The sequence below is a fragment of the Cotesia glomerata genome, linkage group LG6, assembly GCF_020080835.1.
Source record: "Cotesia glomerata isolate CgM1 linkage group LG6, MPM_Cglom_v2.3, whole genome shotgun sequence".
Classification (NCBI taxonomy): Eukaryota; Metazoa; Arthropoda; class Insecta; order Hymenoptera; family Braconidae; genus Cotesia; species Cotesia glomerata.
Window position 1 is genome coordinate 24,410,443 of NC_058163.1, and position 21,070 is coordinate 24,431,512.

General features: G+C 30.8%; 2 protein-coding genes across 4 annotated transcripts in view; one reads left to right on the plus strand and one right to left on the minus strand.

Annotated features, from left to right (window-relative positions):
* LOC123266460 (LIM domain only protein 3-like) overlaps positions 1-8,095 on the minus strand; it is a 161,217-nt gene extending 153,122 nt beyond the window's left edge. The window contains exon 1 of the mRNA XM_044730701.1: positions 7,918-8,095. The gene's annotated coding sequence lies outside the window, so the exon portion shown is untranslated. The remainder of the gene's footprint in view (positions 1-7,917) is intronic.
* On the plus strand, positions 3,617-19,164 carry LOC123266463. 3 transcript variants are annotated; one of them, XM_044730704.1, is made up of 6 exons: positions 3,617-3,629; positions 10,015-10,024; positions 18,152-18,272; positions 18,348-18,571; positions 18,629-18,731; positions 18,799-19,164. In XM_044730704.1, the coding sequence occupies exons 3-6, from the start codon at positions 18,166-18,168 to the stop codon at positions 19,070-19,072; spliced, it is 708 nt and encodes a 235-aa protein (XP_044586639.1). In that variant the 5' UTR covers positions 3,617-3,629; positions 10,015-10,024; positions 18,152-18,165; the 3' UTR covers positions 19,073-19,164. The 3 variants fall into 3 exon arrangements, with proteins under 3 accessions (XP_044586639.1, XP_044586640.1, XP_044586641.1); XM_044730705.1 differs by lacking the exons at positions 3,617-3,629; positions 10,015-10,024; positions 18,152-18,272 and adding an exon at positions 13,423-13,563 and having other exon boundaries at positions 18,405-18,571; XM_044730706.1 differs by lacking the exons at positions 3,617-3,629; positions 10,015-10,024 and having other exon boundaries at positions 18,151-18,272; positions 18,405-18,571.
* The last annotated feature ends 1,906 nt before the right edge of the window (positions 19,165-21,070 follow it).

A 21,070-nucleotide genomic window follows, 5' to 3' on the forward strand; every position in this document is an offset into this window, starting at 1 on the left:
AAACAAGCCTAAAATTTGCAATCGGCCCTTCGCCTCTTACTCGGCACTTACTTTCCCAAAGTTTGGGCTTTTTCCTCGAATATTCACTCCTGATTATCTCGTCTGCCGAAAACCAAACAAATTTCAAATAAACTAAATTATTAATTCTCTGTTAAATCTTATTCACTCTTCTCTTCCTCTCCTCTCTCCAGCAATAAAAAATCATTAATCACTAAATGACAAAAATGGATTGGGTTCTATTTAATAAGATTTAGTAACAGATACTAAATGATATAGTAACAAACCTTTCATTACCAAATATTTAGTAATAGGTACTAAATAATTTATTAAAGCCCATTTAGTTCCACCAAATAAATATTTAGTAGTATTCAACAAATGATTTATTGCTACTCAATAAATTGTTTATTGGTATCAAAGAAATTAATTTTTTCATATAACCTGCATTGAAAATGTGAGTTTTAATGCCTGTTGAGCCAACCGAAACTAGACAATTTCAGACCAATGCGACTGCGCCGGGCAGGTATCAATTATTTCTTCCTGGCGGACAGAAAATGACGATTTTCTGTCCGCGAGGTGAAGTTGCAGCTTTATTTTCAATCCTATCAATTGTTCTTTTATTTAATACCTTTATAATTGTCATTCTAACCGTTAAACTGTACTGACATATTATAATTCTGTTATTAAGCATAAATAAGAATGATAAAAGAAAACTTGTCAATTTACGAATAATGTTTGGTAAAAAATAAACTATTACTTTCTATTTTATTATAAGTTTCATAATAAAATGGTATTTTCGCTGTTCGTCTGAAACTATCTAGTTCTGGTTGGCTCCAGACATTGAAACTAGCATTTTTAATGCAACTTATATGAAAAATATAATGTGTGACGCGGGATGAAACACGATTTCAGACCGAGTGATGCCAGCCCTCGCTTCGCTCGGGCAGGCAACTTCACTCTGGTCTGAAATCGTTTTGTTTCATTCCTAGTCACACAACATACTATTTAACTAGTTTTAGTGTATAACCTAACTTTTTAACTTGAAATAAATAAACACAATTAGAATAAATAATTTTAAGTAAAAATATAAGGTATTATAATGAAAAGAATCTCACTAAATTATATTTTTTTGTTTGAGACATTTATAAAATTTAAAATTAAACAAGTTTTTAACATATCAATAATAGACAAATTAAAAAATGTAAACTAAACTCCACTGAGAAAAGACATAAATAGAAGACATTTACTGGGAGTATGTGTGTTTTTAAAAGTTTAATAAATCTCCCAAAATCGAGCTGAATAAGATAATCTAAGTTAGTGAATAGGTTATGTATCACATAAACATTGGAATTAAAGCATAGCCATCTACCGACAATACTTGCCAAAGAAATATTTCGTATCTGTTACTAAATATTATTTGGTGGAAATAAATATTTATTTCCATGTAATAAGGCTTTGTTCATATAAAGAAATCATTTATTAAACTGTAACAAATAATATTGACGGGTAAAAAATATTTGTTTCTCCTAAATAAATGAATAAAAATTATGTTACTAAATCAGTTTAGTACTCCGTACTAAATTCTTCTATCAGTGTACATAGAAAAAAGTAAACTGTAAAATTCACTCGGATTCCGGTTAATTTTTATCGTTTCAAACAGTACAGCGGATATCGGGATGGCGCAAATGTAAATAATACAAAACTTAATGTACACTGATAAAAGGAATTGTTTTTATTTAATAAGCTTTATTAACTGTTAATAAATGATTTTTTAACATCGTGGATTTAATAAATATTTATTAACAGTTAATAAGGGCTATATACTATTTTTTGCCCTCCGGGCGGAAAGTGGCAACTTTCGTCCCGCTGCGCTAAACTAAGTTGCCGCTTTCCGCCTTCGTCGAGCAAAAAAATAGTATACACTCCTCGGGAAGTAAATAAGAAAGCCTCAGATCACATGTTTGTTGACCTCGGCTTCGCCTCGGCCAACAATTACATGTGATCTGAGACATTTCTTACTTTACTTCCCTAGGTGTGTAATATACTATTTTGCCCTCCGGGCGGAAAGTGGCAACTTTCGTCCCGCTGCGCTAAACTAAGTTGCCGCTTTCCGCCCGAAGGGCAAAAAATACAATTTATATGTTGTTTTGAGCTCTTCGAGCGCTTATCACGCTAGTGAAAAATGTTTTTCTACTGATGGTACTTGTGAATCGAAAGAATTAGGAGATATGCAATATAACGCTGATACTTATATTAAAAAAGCGACTGAATGGTTTAACAGTTTAAGAACGATCGAAGAAAAAGCAAAGAAGAAATTTCAGGATCTTAGGGAAAGAAAATATAAATGTCCTAAATAATAAAATTTTTTTTTTTTTTGTAATAGATAGTAGTTTTGTAGTCTAGTAGTATTTATAAAAAAAATTATTACTTAACTAAACTGAGTTCTGAATATTTGAGTAAAATAAAAAAAAAATAAAAAAAAAAACAAGTTAATCTATCAATTTAATTATATCATTAATTTAATCTTTTTGAATTTTGATGCCATGCACAGTACAAGTTCTATCAAAACACAAACTACTACTGTGCCTATTAAATTCCTTCCTTCTTTCCCATCTCTGTCACAGCTCCATCGCCAAACACTCGTTTCCCCTTTTCACATCAGAGAGGCTACACCGAAACATATATAACCATATGCCAAGTGGTTGCGTTCCGCGGGATGTTTCGCATTTGTAATTTATTTGCCAAACAACTAAATATTTGTTTTTAGCCATTATCAATTTAACATTCCGTCGGTTTGTTTCCTCCTGACATTGACATTCGCTGTTGTTGGTCTACTACAAAGTTTAATTCAATGATCTCTTTTGTAGACTTGTGATATATAATAAAGAAAATTTGTTGGAGACCGATTTAATATGAGTATTTTATTTTTTATTTAATTTTTTTGTAGATATATTGATTAAAAGAAAAAAAATGACTTGAGTCAAGCAAAAAAATTTTTCAACTAAGAAATTATCCTTGACTCAAGTAAATTTCACGTAAATCAAGAATTTATTTGTTATTATCAGTCTACACTGAAAAAAAAATTAGGAAAACGGTTGACCCTAAAGGCCATCTCTGCAACTTCCCGCTAATTCCGTTAATCCTGGCCGCTTTTTTTGAGATCTTCGAGCTCAAAAATACAATCTGTGTGTTGTTTTGAGCTCTCCGAGCTCAAAAAGATACCTTTTCTATGCTTTTGAGCTCTTTGAGCTCAAAAATCTGATAGAAGTTTCATAGAACACTATTTTTTGAATTTTCAAATCGCAATAACTTTTGAATAAATTAACCGATTTTTACGCATTTTCTTTCGTTCACGATATCTCACGAACTAATCAACCGATTTTGACCGGATTGGCGGCGATCTACGTGGTTTTTCAAGGTTGAGAGTTGATTAGTTTTTGGAATCGATCGGTAGAGCCGTTTAAAAGTTATCCCAAAAAAACCACTTCTGAAAAAATTTTTTTTCCTATTTTTTTTGAGATTTCTCCAAATTTCTCAAAATCTATCGGTCCGAATCGATTTAAATTCACAGAAAATCTAAGTTTGGCAAAGCCCTTTCGAATGGCACCAACCGCGATGAAATCGGTTCAAAAGTTATAAGAGGTTTACATACTTACACACACACACACACACACACACACACACACACACACACACACACACACACACACACACACACTCGGAGCAGAAGAGATACTGCTACCGGGCGCGTCTCCCCGAGCGGATGGGAGAACGCTCGCTGTCCTTGGATGACACTTAATCTCTTAGTTGATGAGGTACAGCGGGTAGGAGCCAAGCAAAATAACCAAACAAAATAAGCTCCCGCGGACAAAACTCCCCTTTAATGGGTTGGTCACACTAACTGACCTAGCAAGACGATTGGTTCCTGCTGTAACTCACTGGGAGTGTAAATTTTTTGGACTCAAAAAAATATTAAGGAAGGTTGAAAATTTCTTCGATGAAATCAGAATTTTTTTATTCAATAAAATTTTCTTGGCTCAAGAAAATTTTATATTGTTCCAAAATAACTTCGTTTTTCTCAAAATTTTCTTTACATTTTTCTTAGTATTGAATGTTAAATTAAAAAAAAAAATTAATAATAATAATAACAATTATGGAAAATAATTTAATGTCTTCTAAATTATAAACACTAAAATTTGAAAATTTAAATGACAAATAATTTTCTTCAACTAAAGACATATAGTCAAATTCCTTGATCATGTTATATCATCAGGAATCACATCCACATCAGTCTCCATAAACTCTTGATCTGCATAGTTGAAATTCTAACAGACTACACGAGACGCGAATAGTAGGAGTATAACGTGTGCCAGACATGGTTAGCTGGTGGCATGCGGCCGCAAGCTCTCAGCCTCATTGCAGCCATGCCCAAGCTTCGGCTGTCAAGGCCTATTTGCCACCCACACCCCTCGCCCGTCACCCGTCAGCCCATTGCCAGTATAACCTCTCATATCTTCGCCCCGTCGCCACCCCAGCCCTGTCTCGTCTCTGCCCATCATTCGATGCAACTTCAACGTTATCGACGAGACGGCTGCGGAGGAGGAGGAGAGACATTCAAGACATAACACATGAGATATGTATCATTAACTTGGAATATATACCATAACTTAGTGAACGTTATCGTCAAATCGCTTATACGACCGACTTATGCTCAACAACTTATTTTATTTATAATTAATTTTTATTTCGGTTTTTTAATAAAAATTTTTTACCTAAGAAAATAAAACAATAATTAAATGTATAAAAATTTTATAAATTTATAACAACAAAAAATATCTGATACAATTATAAGCAAAACTCGCGAGGAATTGTAAATGTATAATACATTTTATTACAATAGTACTTACAATTATGCAATTGCAAATTTAAATATGTCAATAAATATCTTTAAAAAGTGAAAGTATTTGTAATTAATTGATTTTAATTCATCTTATTAATTTTAACTTTTTTTATTATTTTGCTATTAAAATAAAAAAAAAATTTTATTTCTATATTATTTAGTTCATTAAAAAAATTCGCTTAAATTTAATGAGCCATTAATTAAACCCGGCAAAACATCAGAAGTAAAAAATTTCTCCTGAAAGTAAACAAGTACCTACCGACAAAAAATAGCTGTTATAAAACAAACGAGTGTTTTCCCTTCAATAGGGCAAAGAGAAGTATAATCGTTCGAGTTCGAGCCCTAGAGCGTTTAACCTCCACACTCACCCACCGCCAGTCGCCCCAGCTATTTATTGCCTCCACTCGGGCAGTTCACATCCTAAATATGTTGCCTCGCTAATTTTTCACCCGTCCTGTTTGAATAACTCAAAATAGCCGTACTCTATTTTATTTATCACTCTATCAAAGTACGAAATTTTATCTTCAATAGTTATTACAATTAAAAAAAAATTTTTATTGATCTTTTACATCATTTATTTATTGACTAGCTGTTACTCGCCTGCTCCGCTGGGCGCTTTATAGAATTGCATTTTTAGATCTAAACTTGAAATTTAATTAGAGTATTGTTTTGACTTGCACAGATTCCCAATTCTATCGAATTGGCACGCACCTTTTATCCATGTAATTATTCTAGCTAATATTCATTGTAACTTTCAATGTGCAATCATTATAACATTCCCGTGTCTTTCTTACAAAAATTAATAATAATTGATATGAAAAAAAAAAGTTTGGAAAATCCAAAAGTGCACGCCTCATAACGCTCATCCATTTTTTAAGAAAAAAAAATTGTGTAATTGATTAAAAAAAAAAAAAAATTATAATTAAGTAATTTCTTACAGAGTATTTTTTTTTTTTTAAAATATCAGCGCCCTTTTTTTTATCATATGCGCACACAGTCTAAAAAAATCTAGCTTGATCAAGTGGCGCCATAGTTTTCACGTGACAAATAAGAAAAATTTGTTTGTCTTTGTACGATTGTATCGTAATGAATTTTAATAAAAATTCAATTTAAAAAAAAAATACGTAAACTAGGCTACTGATATGAAATACGGACCCAGTTCATCGCATTCTAAAACTAATAAAAAAAGTCCGGTCTTGAAATATCAATTTGTTCGGGAGTAATCGTTGGTACATCCAAAATGGGGTGACATCCGGACGTCCACGTAAAATTTTTTTCAAAACGTTTTTTTTTTCAAAATAGCTATATGAAATGATTTTAGAAAGTAAAAGATGGTTTAATTTAAGTGTTTTCTCGGTGTACATCTACTTATATTATTGTATAAGTGTAATATGGTTGTGATAGAGACATTTAAAGATCACAAAATTGCTTGACCTTGACGAGTCGAGTATAAAGCACAACCTCACGCGCTTCGCGCTATGAGGCGTGCAATTTTTTAATGAGCGAAAGTTTCAGTTAAAGAAATTGCAGGTCTCATAAGCGAAGAAATTCGCCTAGTATATAAACATAACCAATAGAATTAAAAAATTTATTTTAAACAAATGACAATCGAATAGAATAAATTTAGTTACAATAAAAATTCATTATTTCTAAGTCAAAAAAATATAGCTTCCGGATAAGTAATAACCAACATATCATATACTAAAACCTTCTCCGAAATACGCTGCATCTTATGGTATAAGTATTATTCCGATCGGTTCAGTAGTTTTCGCAGTATAACCAGACAAAAAAAAACCGGCTCTCCATTTATTAGTATAGATTAATTAATTAATTTTTTTTAACAGAAAATTTGGCAGTTCAATTTTAAAACACACACTGAAAAAAAAAATTCTTGACTAGAGTGTAAATTTTCTTGGCTCAAGAAAATATTAAGGAAGATTGAAAATTTCTTCTTGCTCCAAAATAATTTTTGTTTTCCTTAAAATTTTCTTGGCGCAAGAAATTTGTTTTTTTGTGTGCAGTAATTGACAATTTTAAGATTTTTTAAAATTTCTTTTGTAAAAAAAAAAAATAAGCAAGCTTAATTGATAAAAAAATTTGATTTACTAATAGAAAATACTTGAATATAAATATTTTTAAGAAAAAATACTTGAAATTAAGGTCTAAAAGTTATAAAAAATCCAGCAATACTAAAAAAAAATCAGGTATAAAAATTTTGCAGTTACTGTGTTTTAAAATTGAGCGGCCAAATTATTTATATCCAGAAAAATATTTATAATTAAAAAAAAAGCTGAATTTTTTTTTCAGTAGTCATAATAATTAAAAAAAATTTTTCTTTCGTCCTTTACTTATATTTTTTATTTTTAATATAAAATTATTAACATTGAATAAAAATTTTTAGAGAATTTTTTTCACTCATTAAGAAGACTTTTAAGATTTTTAAAAAATATTTTTAACGCAATAAAAAAGCTTAAGAATTTTTTTTTCATGAAAATTTGTACAAAAAAAAATATAACCTACTTAACGAGAGGCACTCAATTTTTCTCGGCTCTGAATTTTCTTAATATAATTTTTTTTGAGAAAATTCTCTTTAATAATTATTTTGACCAAAAAAAAAACTATTTGTTGCAGAAATATGAGTGTTGTTAATTAAAAAAAATATTTCTTAAAACACAAAAAGCTCTTGAACGGTGATCAGCGTAACCGCGACGCTTAGTCCTTGAAAAGGGCAAGTGAGCGTGAGAAAGCTTAAAGCTTGAAGGGTGGAAGCTCAATTTGGAAGAAAGTAAGGGTGGGAGCAAGTATCCGTAGTGACTTAGGGGCTTTGAGCTTTTGTAGATAAAAGAAAGACCAACTGTTGAATATCGCTTGGCAATAATTTACCGTCGATTATTTTTTGACTCTCTAATTTTTTAATTAATAATTCATACCATTTTATAATCGAATAAAAAATAATAATAATAAGTTATACATAATTAGAATAATAAATAATAATAATAATAATAATATTAATTACTCACCAATTTTTCGACGAACTGCAAGCTCTCACCGTTTAATAATTCACCACAAAAATGAGCTTGCGTAAAAATGAACTTTGTTTTTAAACTTTCAAGCTTTGGAAAAGCTCCCGAGCGTAACGCACGTGCGACCGGGCCGCGATACACGTGGTGTTTGTTCGCAGAAGTACGTTGCTCTAGGTTTCGGTGTTGAAAACTCGCGAAGCTCGCGCACAAGCGCGGATTGGCCAGTGGGCGTTTTATGCGCAAGCTCGGAGGCGGTTCTGGAGCTTTCGGGGCGGCGTTGAGACCAAGGTGGTAATAGGTGACGACCCGACCTGGGGATGGTACCGTCTTCGAGGTTGGTCCGTTCGGGACGACGAAAGCTCAAGCTCAACGCCTTACGGAGCTTCTCAACCAGTTCCTCCTCCTACGCGCAGTCTTTTCTCGGTTTTGTTTCACTCTTTAGCGCGTCGATTGTTTAAGATTAATTATTCGATTTATTTTTGTTAGACTAGAGATTTTTTTTTTTTTTTTGGTTAAGACTTATGGGTAGAATATTGATACAAATTTGTCAATGGGTTAATTGATGCAGTATAAAATATTATAAAAGCTTGAGATTTATAATAAAATACAAATTCTCACGGAAAAAATATGTATATTTGTTATGTCCGATCTCACAGGTAGGTCTCAGTCAATACTAAAAAGTTTGGAAAATCCAAAAGTGCACGCCTCATGACGCTCATTCATTTTTTAAGAAAAAAATTAATTGTGTAATTGATTAAAAAAAAAAAAATTATAATTAAGTAGTTTCTTACAGAGTATTTTATATTTTTTTTTTAAATATCGGCGCCCTTTTTTCTTGTCATATGCGCACGCAGTCTAAAAAAATCTAGCTTGATCAAGTGGCGCCATAGTTTCCACGTGACAAATTAGAAAAGTTCGTTTGGCTTTGTACGGTTGTATCGCATAGTGATAGCGAATTTTAATAAAAATTCAATTAAAAAAAAAATACGTAAACTAGACCACTGATATGAAATACGGACCCAGTTAATCGAATTCTTAAACTAATAAAAAAGGTCCGGTCTTGAAATATCAATTTGTTCGGGAGTAATCGTTGGTACATCCTAAATGGGGTGACATCCGGACGTCCACGTAAAATTTTTTTCAAAACGTTTTTTTTTTCCAAAATAGCAACATGAAATGATTTTAGAAAGTAAAAGATGGTTTAATTTAAGTGTTTTTCCGGTGTACATCTACTTATATCATTGTATAAGTGTAATATGATTGGGATAGAGGCATTTAAAGATCACAAAATTGCTTGACCTTGACTAGTCGAGTATAAAGCACAACCTCACGCGCTTCGCGCTATGAGGCGTACAATTGTTTTTATTTACATATTGAAAATATAAAAAAAAATTTATTTGAAAAAATTTAATAGTTTATTACTATTATTATTGTCACTCGAAGTTGGAACCTTAAAAAAAATGCACGTGGGTAGCCCGGGTCCTAACTTTTTTTCTACTAAACCGATTGCTTTCAAATTTTAACAGGCTGTTCTACACAGTCATAGTTCTCGTCGGTACTAACGAGAATTTTTTTCACCCCTAACTTTTTATTTTACAACCCTTTCTTTGCTAAAATAAAAGGACTTTTTTTTTCAAAGTCCGCCATTTTGTTATTTACCCTTGAAATTTAACTTCAGTAGTTCCGACCAGAATGACATGTCTATAGATTAAGAATAATCACGAATATTTAATTTCAGATAACATCAAGAGCCAAAATCACCCGGGCCACCCACGTGCATTTTTTTTGAGGTTCCAACTTCGAGTGACAATAATAATAGTAATAAACTATTAAATTTTTCAAATAAATTTTTTTTTATATTTTCAATATGTAAATAAAAACACTCTAAATATTCAAGATAATTCATTTTTATTTTTCTATAAAATAACACCCTCCAAAAAAGTCATGAAAATAGGCATAAGTTACCAGACTACTACCTTAATATAGCCGTATATCTATTTTTTAATTTAGTTCCTAAAATTTCCGACAGGTTGCGTATGATTGCTAAATCTTCTCATTACCAGAGAGTTGAATTTTAGAAAATAACCCTAGTAGAAATAATCGAGTTTTCACTCGATATAAACCAGTAACTGGCCAGCGATATCGAGTAAAAACTCGAAATCGCGCCACCTACAACTAAATCATAAACATTGGTCACACTGACACTAACACTGTACCTTTACGAGTGTGTGTGTCTGTTTATTTTTTTTTATTAACCTGTACGCATTATTATTGTAAAAAATGCTAAAAAACACTCTAAATAAGTAAAAATTTGTGTATATTAATGTGTAAATAATTATCAATATATATTACAAAATAGATGCAGTAAAAAAGTTGACACAATAAATGAATTGCGAATGTGGAAAATAAAAACAAATATTGCAAATTGTTATTTAGACGAGTTGTTAAAAATTTTGAAAGCTGGAGTTCTTCAAGAGTTACCAATAACTGCAAAAACATTTTTAAATAAATGTAGTGTATCTTTTAAAATTGAAAAAATGCCAAATGCTGATGAAATTACAATGACTGAATTTGTTTACTTCGATGTTGAAGATCATCTTACAGCGATTATTAATCCAAGTGTTCATAAACAAAGCTTAATATTCTTACAATTTAATATGGATGGAATAAATTTATTTAAATAGAAAAACTAAATGATTATTTTTTTAATTATCTCCAATAAAAAATAGTTATTTTATTATTTCATTGTTAGATTTATTATTATTAATCTATTAGTCTAATAATTTTATCTATTATATAATATAAATATAAATGAAACTTTTAAATCATTTCGTTTATTAAACATCACTTTTATTTTTTTTGACTGTTTTATTAACCCTTGATAACCTGAAAATTCTCAATTGACAGTTTCACGAAGGCTGTCATGTTTTGTTAGATCTCTAATAAAACTGGCCAGTTACTTGACAGAAACTCGATATTACACTGGCCAGTTACTGGTTTAAGTCTAGTCAAACTGGCCAGTTACTGGCTAAAAACTCGATTACATTTCTTCTAGGGAAGTAATAAAACAAAAATCATTTTTTTCGACTTTTTCAAAGAGCTCATTTGACATTTTGTATTACTTAAATTAATTACTAATTCAATTTTTATTAAATAAAATAATTTTTTTGAACTACACATTGCTAGTATTTATATAAAAAATTTCTATACTTATGTCGGGTCTCGCTAAATGAAGCTTTTTTATAGTTTTGCTTATATGTTCTTATAAATATTAAGCATATAAATTTTTCTAAAGAAAAATTTTTTGTTAAAAATTCAATTTTATATAAAAATGTTTTTTTAATGATATTTTTCATTTAATTTTATCGTATAAATTTTATTCAAAATTGTAAATTTTGTTTGGAAAAATTTTTATACAATCTATGAGAGAAAATTTTTTTTCTACAAGCTTAGTTAAAAAATGATTAAACTTTTTCTTATTGAAAGAAAATATATTAAAAGCTTAATTGATGAAGAGCGTTCACGTAAGAGCTTAGTTAAGATTAAAATACAATGACATATGACATCTATTTTAGATTTCTATTCCGAGTGACTAAAGTAGACACGGATAATTTTATAATTTACAACTAAATGTCTGCCCGATTTAATTTTATCTTTATAAAGTAGGGTGTGGATTAATATGTTAGCAAATTGATAGGTGTATTTTTAAATAATTGAAAGTTTAAGAGGTAAGATATTGGTTTTCAAGAATCGATAGTGAATAAGTAAAAATTTTTTTTAAATATTCAACTCTATTTTAAATAGAAAAGTTCACGCTCGTTGCTAAAAGTTATCGTTTAATAATAATAACAATTATTACAATCATAATTATGATCACAAATGGTGGGCATAAAAATGTTACCGTGAAAAAATGTAATCAGGAATTTATATACTATATTATGTGTATTTACGGATAAATGTGTGTCGATACACATTTTCATGCTTTCAGTTAATTAATAATCGCTCGGGGCTTAAACGTATATTAATCTCGTGTAATTGCATTAGTTACACGTGAATTTATGCCACGATAATAAAATATTTAATTACCATATTTGCAGCTATTTTGTTTATTACATTGCACACGTTTTTGTATTTTTACGAGCTATCAATTACCAGGTAATTTTATTAAATTAATTAAAACGTCCATACGAACGCTCTTTTAAGTAATTATATTCACTAGAGTAAATAACTAGATTGTAAAAAATTGTTAAATTAATATTAATGTGATTAAACAAAAAAATATTTAAAATTTGCACTAATAACTATTTTTTTTTATTTCTATGAGAAATTTTTTTTCTAAATATTTTTCATGATAATTTACTTTGCTTTACAGATAAAATGAAAATGAGTCGAGGTAATTTATTAACTTTATGTTGAATGTGAATTCATTGAATATTATCCGTCACGATTCAAACGTTAAAAAAAGCACTTAATGCTAGCTGTTTTACTGCTTTAAAACTTACAAATTCGGTGACTAAGACTTCGATAAAAATTTCCACGTATGCAACGAATATCGATGCGTATTTAATCCATTCAGTGGCTCGGATCAATCAGTGATTTTAAGTTTTCAAAGCGATAATTTTTAGTTCTTTAAAACTTACAACAAAATGCATTTATTGTATTCGTCAGCTATCGTGATATGGACGCTATTTACACTCCAATCTATAGTAATATTACGTTCCTAAGCAAGTAAAGTAAAAAATGTCTGATGACATGTAATTGTCGTCCAAAGCGAAACTGATCGAGGTCGACAAACATGTGATCTGAGGCTTTCTTATTTACTGGCCAAGGTCAGTATACTAATTTTTTGTTCGACAGAGCCAGATAGCAGTAACTTCGTGTAGCGGATCACCGGTCAAAAAGATTAATAAGATTGATAAGATTGATAAGATTGATGATGGCTCTACGACAGAAAATATATTATTAGTCCAATTAAAATTGATTGAAATTAAAGAACCTTTGGCAAAATCGAGTAATTACGATTGGCGTGAATGTGGAAATGACCGTAAGCTCTACGAAATAAATTTTTAAGCATTAAAATAATCGATTGTTGAAATATTTATTGAAAATAAATTTCAGCGAATCTTGCTAAGTTCAACAGTATGTTCTTAATAACCATCAATGGAGAAAATTTGAACAGAGACAAGAATTGTACCGGCAAATGCGATTCGCTCGATGATAATGGAAGAGCAAGTGCTCGTTCTTTAAACGACTCGAACCAATGTGCTGGTGATCTTTTAAACTGCTGGTTTCATAATGTAAGTTAAAATTAATCAGAATTTAGTATTTTTAGCAATCGCTGTAAATTAGAAATCAGAAATGTATTTATTTACATAATACGACCACTTAGATGACGGAAAAACGAAAAATACCTCAGGCGGAATTCGATCATTTTGCCGAGCTTGTAGCCTGGGCCAAACGTGGTATCATTCTTCCCCGGTCCTCACACTTAGACTCATATCATATGTACATGAATATACTAGCACACATTGGTAACATGTGCAAGTGCAGATGCCATCGTACTTATAATCCAGATTCCATTGGTGAAGGCGATAAATTACTTGACTCCATATGTTTTGATCCTGTTTCTGTTGACGAGGGATTGTAAGACTTTTAATTTGCTAAATTGAACAGAATTTTGAGTATTCTATCAGACAATTTGGCGTTAATTTATTTTAGTGCCGCCACTGGCGCTAAATTTACGAGACATGATAACGTCATATACCTCCAACTTAGGCAAGCGCGATGATTAAATGGTCGGTTAACTGAAACTACTAAAAAGTGGACAAATTTGAAACGCTGTAGTTCTGCCAACACAAAGCCAGTTTTCAATTTCAAACGAAACGATTATTTGAAAATCAAATTGGAAGATATTATATTGCCAGAAAATTCTGTTGTTACAGGTAATTATGACTTAGAACATCGTTGATTATAAATTAATTATTTTCTTTATGAATCAGGTGTAACATTGGGAGACTCGGTGCAAGGACGATATCTGAACGATAATTCAAATTTCGATAAAAAACGCGGGAAGATTACTCAACGGAGTCAATGTAGTGGAAGGTGATCTTGTTAACTCGAATTTCAGGTTCAAAATTCAAAAGTTTACTGATTTATTGTTTTATTTCAGTACCACATATTCAGTGTTTGGTAACTACCAAGTAAAACCATCCACTGGTGTTTCTATTCAAGATAATAACGTATTTAGTAAACCATGTAAAAGTCACATATCATTCCAAGAATCTTCTCAGGGTAACGACAAGCTGCCATCTATCGTTCCATACGTTGATTTGCAAGAAATTGTCACTGAATCGCTTGAAGCTATTCGCGGAATCGGTTGGCATCATCGTGATTCCCCAGGATATGGAGGATTTCTTGCTCTCAAGATTTTCAAAAAAGTGTAAAAATTTTATTGTATCATTTCTTCAATAATCGATAAAAATATTTTGTTTTTCCAAACAAAGTTTAATAAATAAATTTCGTCCCCTAAAAATAATCAGCCTCATATATTTATTCAAATTTTAAGCACTCAACAATTGAAGTCAGATCTTTTTTATAAGTTTAATTTTGGAATCGAATATGATGAAAGCGTAATTGTTCAAAGCAAAGCAACTAAAGATTTAAAATTTCCAGCATAATTACGCAACGATGCAATGTGATGATTACCGTTGGTGTTATTTAGTGTCAGCTGTAATTCGATGGAAACAAAAAAGTTAGAAGTACAACAAGTATCTCAACTCTGGGCGGCAGCTCGGCTCAGAATTAGTTTGTGCGCTGTAAAAGGGGGGGGGGATATGTATCTGCAGAGTGTGTACTTGGAGGCGAGCTTCCGAAGGGATATTTATGTGGAGCAAAAGCTGCCGGCGACGTAAAGCGTGAGAAAAAGGAACTAAGAATTGTGGAGATGCGAGCCGTCGAAAAGTTTAAACTCCTCCGGTTTCTCAACCTCTAAAGTCCCCTCTCTCTCTCAGCTCTTCCTTCTCGATCTTGTGCTCTTCAGAACTCGATGCCCCGAGTCTTCCTCTCGAGCTTGGCTTACACGGGCTAGGTGTTAAATTAAACAAGCTTAAAATTTGCAATCGGCCCTTCGCCTCTTACTCGGCACTTACTTTCCCAAAGTTTAGGCTTTTTCCTCGAATATTCACTCCCGATTATCTCGTCTGCCGAAAACCAAACAAATTTCAAATATACTAAATTATTAATTCTCTGTTAAATCTTATTTACTCTTCTCTTTCTCTCCTCTCTCCAGCAATAAAAAATCATTAATCACTAAATGACAAAAATGGATTGGGTTCTATTTAATAAGATTTAGTAACAGATACTAAATGATATAGTAACAAACCTTTCATTACCAAATATTTAGTAATAGGTACTAAATAATTTATTAAAGCCCATTTAGTTCCACCAAATAAATATTTAGTAGTATTCAACAAATGATTTATTGCTACTCAATAAATTGTTTATTGGTATCAAAGAAATTAATTTTTTCATATAACCTGCATTGAAAATGTGAGTTTTAATGCCTGTTGAGCCAACCAAAACTAGACAATTTCAGACCAATGCGACTGTGCCGGGCAGGTATCAATTATTTCTTCCCGGCGGACAGAAAATGACGATTTTCTGCGTATGTAGTAAAAAAGTTGACACAATACATGAATTGCGAATTTGGAAAATAAAAACAAATATTGCAAATTGTTATTTAGACGAGTTGTTAAAAATTTTGAAAGCTAGAGTTCTTCAAGAGTTACCAATAACTGCAAAAACATTTTTAAATAAATGTAGTGTATCTTTTAAAATTGAAAAAATGCCAAATGCTGATAAAATTACAATGAGTGAATTTGTTTACTTCGATGTTGAAGATCATCTTACAGCGATTATTAATCCAAGTGTTCATAAACAAAGCTTAATATTTTTACAATTTAATATGGATGGAATAAATTTATTTAAATAGAAAAACTAAATGATTATTTTTTTAATTATCTCCAATAAAAAATAGTTATTTTATTATTTCATTGTTAGATTTATTATTATTAATCTATTAGTCTAATAATTTTATCTATTTTATAATATAAATATGAATGAAACTTTTAAATCATTTCGTTTATTAAACATCACTTTTATTTTTTTTGACTGTTTTATTAACCCTTGATAACCTGAAAATTCTCAATTGACAGCTTCACGAAGGCTGCCATGTTTTGTTAGATCTCTAATAAAACTGGCCAGTTACTGGCTAAAAACTCGATTACATTTCTTCTAGGGAAGTAATAAAACAAAAATCATTTTTTTCGACTTTTTCAAAGAGCTCATTTGACATTTTGTATTACTTAAATTAATTATTAATTCAATTTTTATTGAATAAAATAATCTTTTTGAACTACACGTTGCTAGTATTTATATAAAAAATTTATATACTTATGTCGGGTCTCGCTAAATGAAGCTTTTTTATAGTTTTGCTTATATGTTCTTATAAATATTAAGCATATAAATTTTTCTAAAGAAAAATTTTTTGTTAAAAATTCAATTTTATATAAAAAATTTTTTTTAATAATATTTTTCATTTAATTTTATCCTATAAATTTTATTTAAAATTGTAAATTTTGTTTGGAAAAATTTTTATACAATCTATAGGAGAAAATTTTTTTTCTACAAGCTTAGTTAAAAAATGATTAAACTTTTTCTGATTGAAAGAAAATATATTAAAAGCTTAATTGATGAAGAGCGTTTGCATTAGTTACACGTGAATTTATGCCACGATAATAAAATATTTAATTACCATATTTGCAGCTATTTTGTTTATTACATTGCACACGTTTTTGTATTTTTACGAGCTATCAATTACCAGGTAATTTTATTAAATTAATTAAAACGTCCATACGAACGCTCTTTTAAGTAATTATATTCACTAGAGTAAATAACTAGATTGTCAAAAATTGTTAAATTAATATTAATGTGATTAAACAAAAAAATATTTAAAATTTGCACTAATAACTATTTTTTTTATTTCTATGAGAAATTTTTTTTCTAAATATTGTTCATGATAATTTACTTTGCTTTACAAATAAAATAAAAATGAGTCGTGGTAATTTATTAACTTTATGTTGAATGTGAATTCATTGAATATTATCCGTCACGATTCAAACGTTAAAAAAAGCACTTAATGCTAGCTGTTTTACTGCTTTAAAACTTACAAATTCGGTGACTGAGACTTCGATAAAAATTTCCACGTATGCAACGTATATTGATGCGTATATAATCCATTCAGTGGCTCGCATTATTCAGTGTTTTTTAAGTTTTCAAAGCGATACTTTGTAGTTCTTTAAAACTTACATCAAAATGCATTTATTGTATTCGTCAGCTATCGTGATATGGACGCTATTTACACTTCAATCTATAGTAATATTACGTTCTTAAGCAAGTAAAGTAAGAAATGTCTCAGATGACATGTAATTGTCGTCCGAAGCGAAGCTGAGGTCGACAAACATGTGATCTGAGGCTTTCTTATTTACTGACCAAGTTCAGTATACTAATTTTCTGTTCGACAGAGCCAGATAGCGGTAATTTCGTGTGGCTCATCACCGGTCAAAAAGATTGATAAGATTGATGATGACCCTTCGACAGAAAATATAATATTAACCCAATTAAAATTAAAAATGATTGAAATTAAAGAGCCTGTGGCAAAATCGGATAATTACGATTGGCGTGAAAGTGGAAATGACCGTAAGCTCTACGAAATAAATTTTTAAGCATTAAAATAATCGATTGTTGAAATATTTATTGAAAATAAATTTCAGCGAATCTTGCTCAGTTCAACAGTATGTCCTTAATAACCATCAATGAAGAAAATTTGAACAGAGACAAGAGATGTACCGGCAATTGTGATTCACTCGATGATAGTGGAAAAGCAAGTGCTCGTTCTTTAAAGAACTCGAACCAATGTGCTGGTAATCTTATAGACTGCTGGTTTCATAGTGTAAGTTAAAATTAATCAGAATTTAGTATTTTTAGCAATCGCTGTAAATTAGAAATCAGAAATGTATTTATTTACATAATACGACCACTTAGATGACGGAAAAACGAATAAAAGCTCAGGAGGACGCCGATCGTACGGCAACGTATTTTCACTGTTACATGAATGATTGCGTTTTTTTCCCGGACATAATCCCAAAACATGAGGAGTACATGAATGTATTAGCACACACTGGTAACATGTGCAAGTGCAGATGCCATCGTACTTATAATCCAGAGTCCACTGATGAAGGCGATAAATTAATTGACTCCATATGTTTTGATCCTGTTTCTGTTGACGAGGGATTGTAAGACTTTTTATTTGCTAAATTGACCAGAATTTTGAGTATTCTATCAGATAATTCGACGTTAATTTATTTTAGTGTCGCCACTGGCGCAAAATTTACGAGACATGATAACGTCATATACCTCCAACTTAGGCAAGCGCGATTATCAAATGGTCATTTAATTGAAACTACTAAAAAGTGGACAGATTTGAAACGCTGCAGTTCTGCCAACACAAAGCCAGTTTTCAATTCCAAACGAAACGATTATTTGAAAATCAAATTGGAAGATATTATATTGCCAGAAAATGCAGTTGTTACAGGTAATTATGACTTAGAACATCGTTGATTATAAATTAATTATTTTCTTGATGAATCAGGTGTGACATTGGGAGAATCGGTGCAAGGACGATATCTGAACGATAATTCAAATTTCGATAAGAAACGCGGGAAGATTACTCAACGGAGTCAATGTAGTGGAAGGTGATCTTGTTAACTCGAATTTCAGGTTCAAAATTCAAAAGTTTACTGATTTATTGTTTTATTTCAGTACCACATATTCAGTGTTTGGTAACGACCAAGTAAAACCATCCACTGGTGTTTCTATTCAAGATAATAACGTATTTAGTAAACCATGTAAAAGTCACATATCATTCAAAGGATCTTCTAAGGGTAACGACAAGCTGCCATTTATCGTTCCATACGTTGATTTGCGAGAAATCGTAACCGAGTCGCTTGAAGCTATTCGCGGAATCGGTTGGCATCATCGTGGTTCCCCAGGATATGGAGGATTTCTCGCTCTCAAGATTTTCAAAAAAATGTAAAAACTTTATTGTATCATTTCTTCAATGATCGATAAAAATATTTTGTTTTTCCAAACAAAGTTTAATAAATAAATTTCGTCCACTAAAAATAATCAGCCTCATATATTTATTCAAATTTTAAGCACTCAACAATTGAAGTCAGATCTTTTTTATAAGTTTAATTTTGGAATCGAATATGATGAAAGCGTAATTGTTCAAAGCAAAGCAACTGAAGATTTAAAATTTCCAGCATAATTACGCAACGATGCAATGTGATGATTACCGTTGGTGTTATTTAGTGTCAGCTGTAATTCGATGGAAACAAAAAAGTTAGAAGTACAACAAGTATCTCAACTCTGGGCGGCAGCTCGGCTCAGAATTAGTTTGTGCGCTGTAAAAGGGGGGGGGATATGTATCTGCAGAGTGTGTACTTGGAGGCTAGCTTCCGAAGGGATATTTATGTGGAGCAAAAGCTGCCGGCGACGTGAACCGTGAGAAGAAGGAACTAAGAATTGTGGAGATGCGAGCGGTCTAAAAGTTTAAACTCCTCCGGTTTCTCAACCTCTAAAGTCCCCTCTCTCTCTCAGCTCTTCCTTCTCGATCTTGTGCTCTTCAGAACTCGATGCCCCGAGTCTTCCTCTCGAGCTTGGCTTACACGGGCTAGGTGTTAAATTAAACAAGCTTAAAATTTGCAATCGGCCCTTCGCCTCTTACTCGGCACTTACTTTCCCAAAGTTTAGGCTTTTTCCTCGAATATTCACTCCCGATTATCTCGTCTGCCGAAAACCAAACAAATTTTGTATAAACTAAATTATTAATTCTCTGTTAAATCTTATTTACTCTTCTCTTTCTCTCCTCTCTCCAGCAATAAAAAATCATTAATCACTAAATGACAAAAATGGATTGGGTTCTATTTAATAAGATTTAGTAACAGATACTAAATGATATAGTAACAAACCTTTCATTACCAAATATTTAGTAATAGGTACTAAATAATTTATTAAAGCCCATTAAGTTCCACCAAATAAATATTTAGTAGTATTCAACTAATGATTTATTGCTACTCAATAAATTGTTTATTGGTATCAAAGAAATTATTTTTTTCATATAACCTGCATTGAAAATGTGAGTTTTAATGCCTGTTGAGCCACCCGAAACTAGACAATTTCAGACCAATGCGACTGTGCCGGGTAGGTATCAATTATTTCTTCCCAGCGGACAGAAAATGACGATTTTCTGCGTATGTAGTAAAAAAGTTGACACAATAAATGAGTTGCGAATGTGGAAAATAAAAACAAATATTGCAAATTGTAATTTAGACGAGTTGTTAAAAATTTTGAAAGCTGGAGTTCTTCAAGAGTTACCAATAACTACAAAAACATTTTTAAATAAATGTAGTGTATCTTTTAAAATTGAAAAAATGCCAAATGCTGATGAAATTACAATGAGTGAATTTGTTTACTTCGATGTTGAAGATCATCTTACAGCGATTATTAATCCAAGTGTTCATAAACAAAGCTTAATATTTTTACAATTTAATATAGATGGAATAAATTTATTTAAATAGAAAAACTAAATGATTATTTTTTTAATTATCTCCAATAAAAAATAGTTATTTTATTATTTCATTGTTAGATTTATTATTATTAATCTATTAGTCTAATAATTTTATCTATTTTATAATATAAATATGAATGAAACTTTTAAATCATTTCGTTTATTAAACATCACTTTTATTTTTTTTGACTGTTTTATTAACCCGTGATAAACTGAAAATTCTCAATTGACAGCTTCACGAAGGCTGCCATGTTTTGTTAGATCTCTAATAAAACTGGCCAGTTACTGGTTTAAGTCTAGTCAAACTGGCCAGTTACTGGCTAAAAACTCGATTACATTTCTACTAGGGAAGTAATAAAACAAAAATCATTTTTTTCGACTTTTTCAAAGAGCTCATTTGACATTTTGTATTACTTAAATTAATTATTAATTCAATTTTTATTGAATAAAATAATCTTTTTG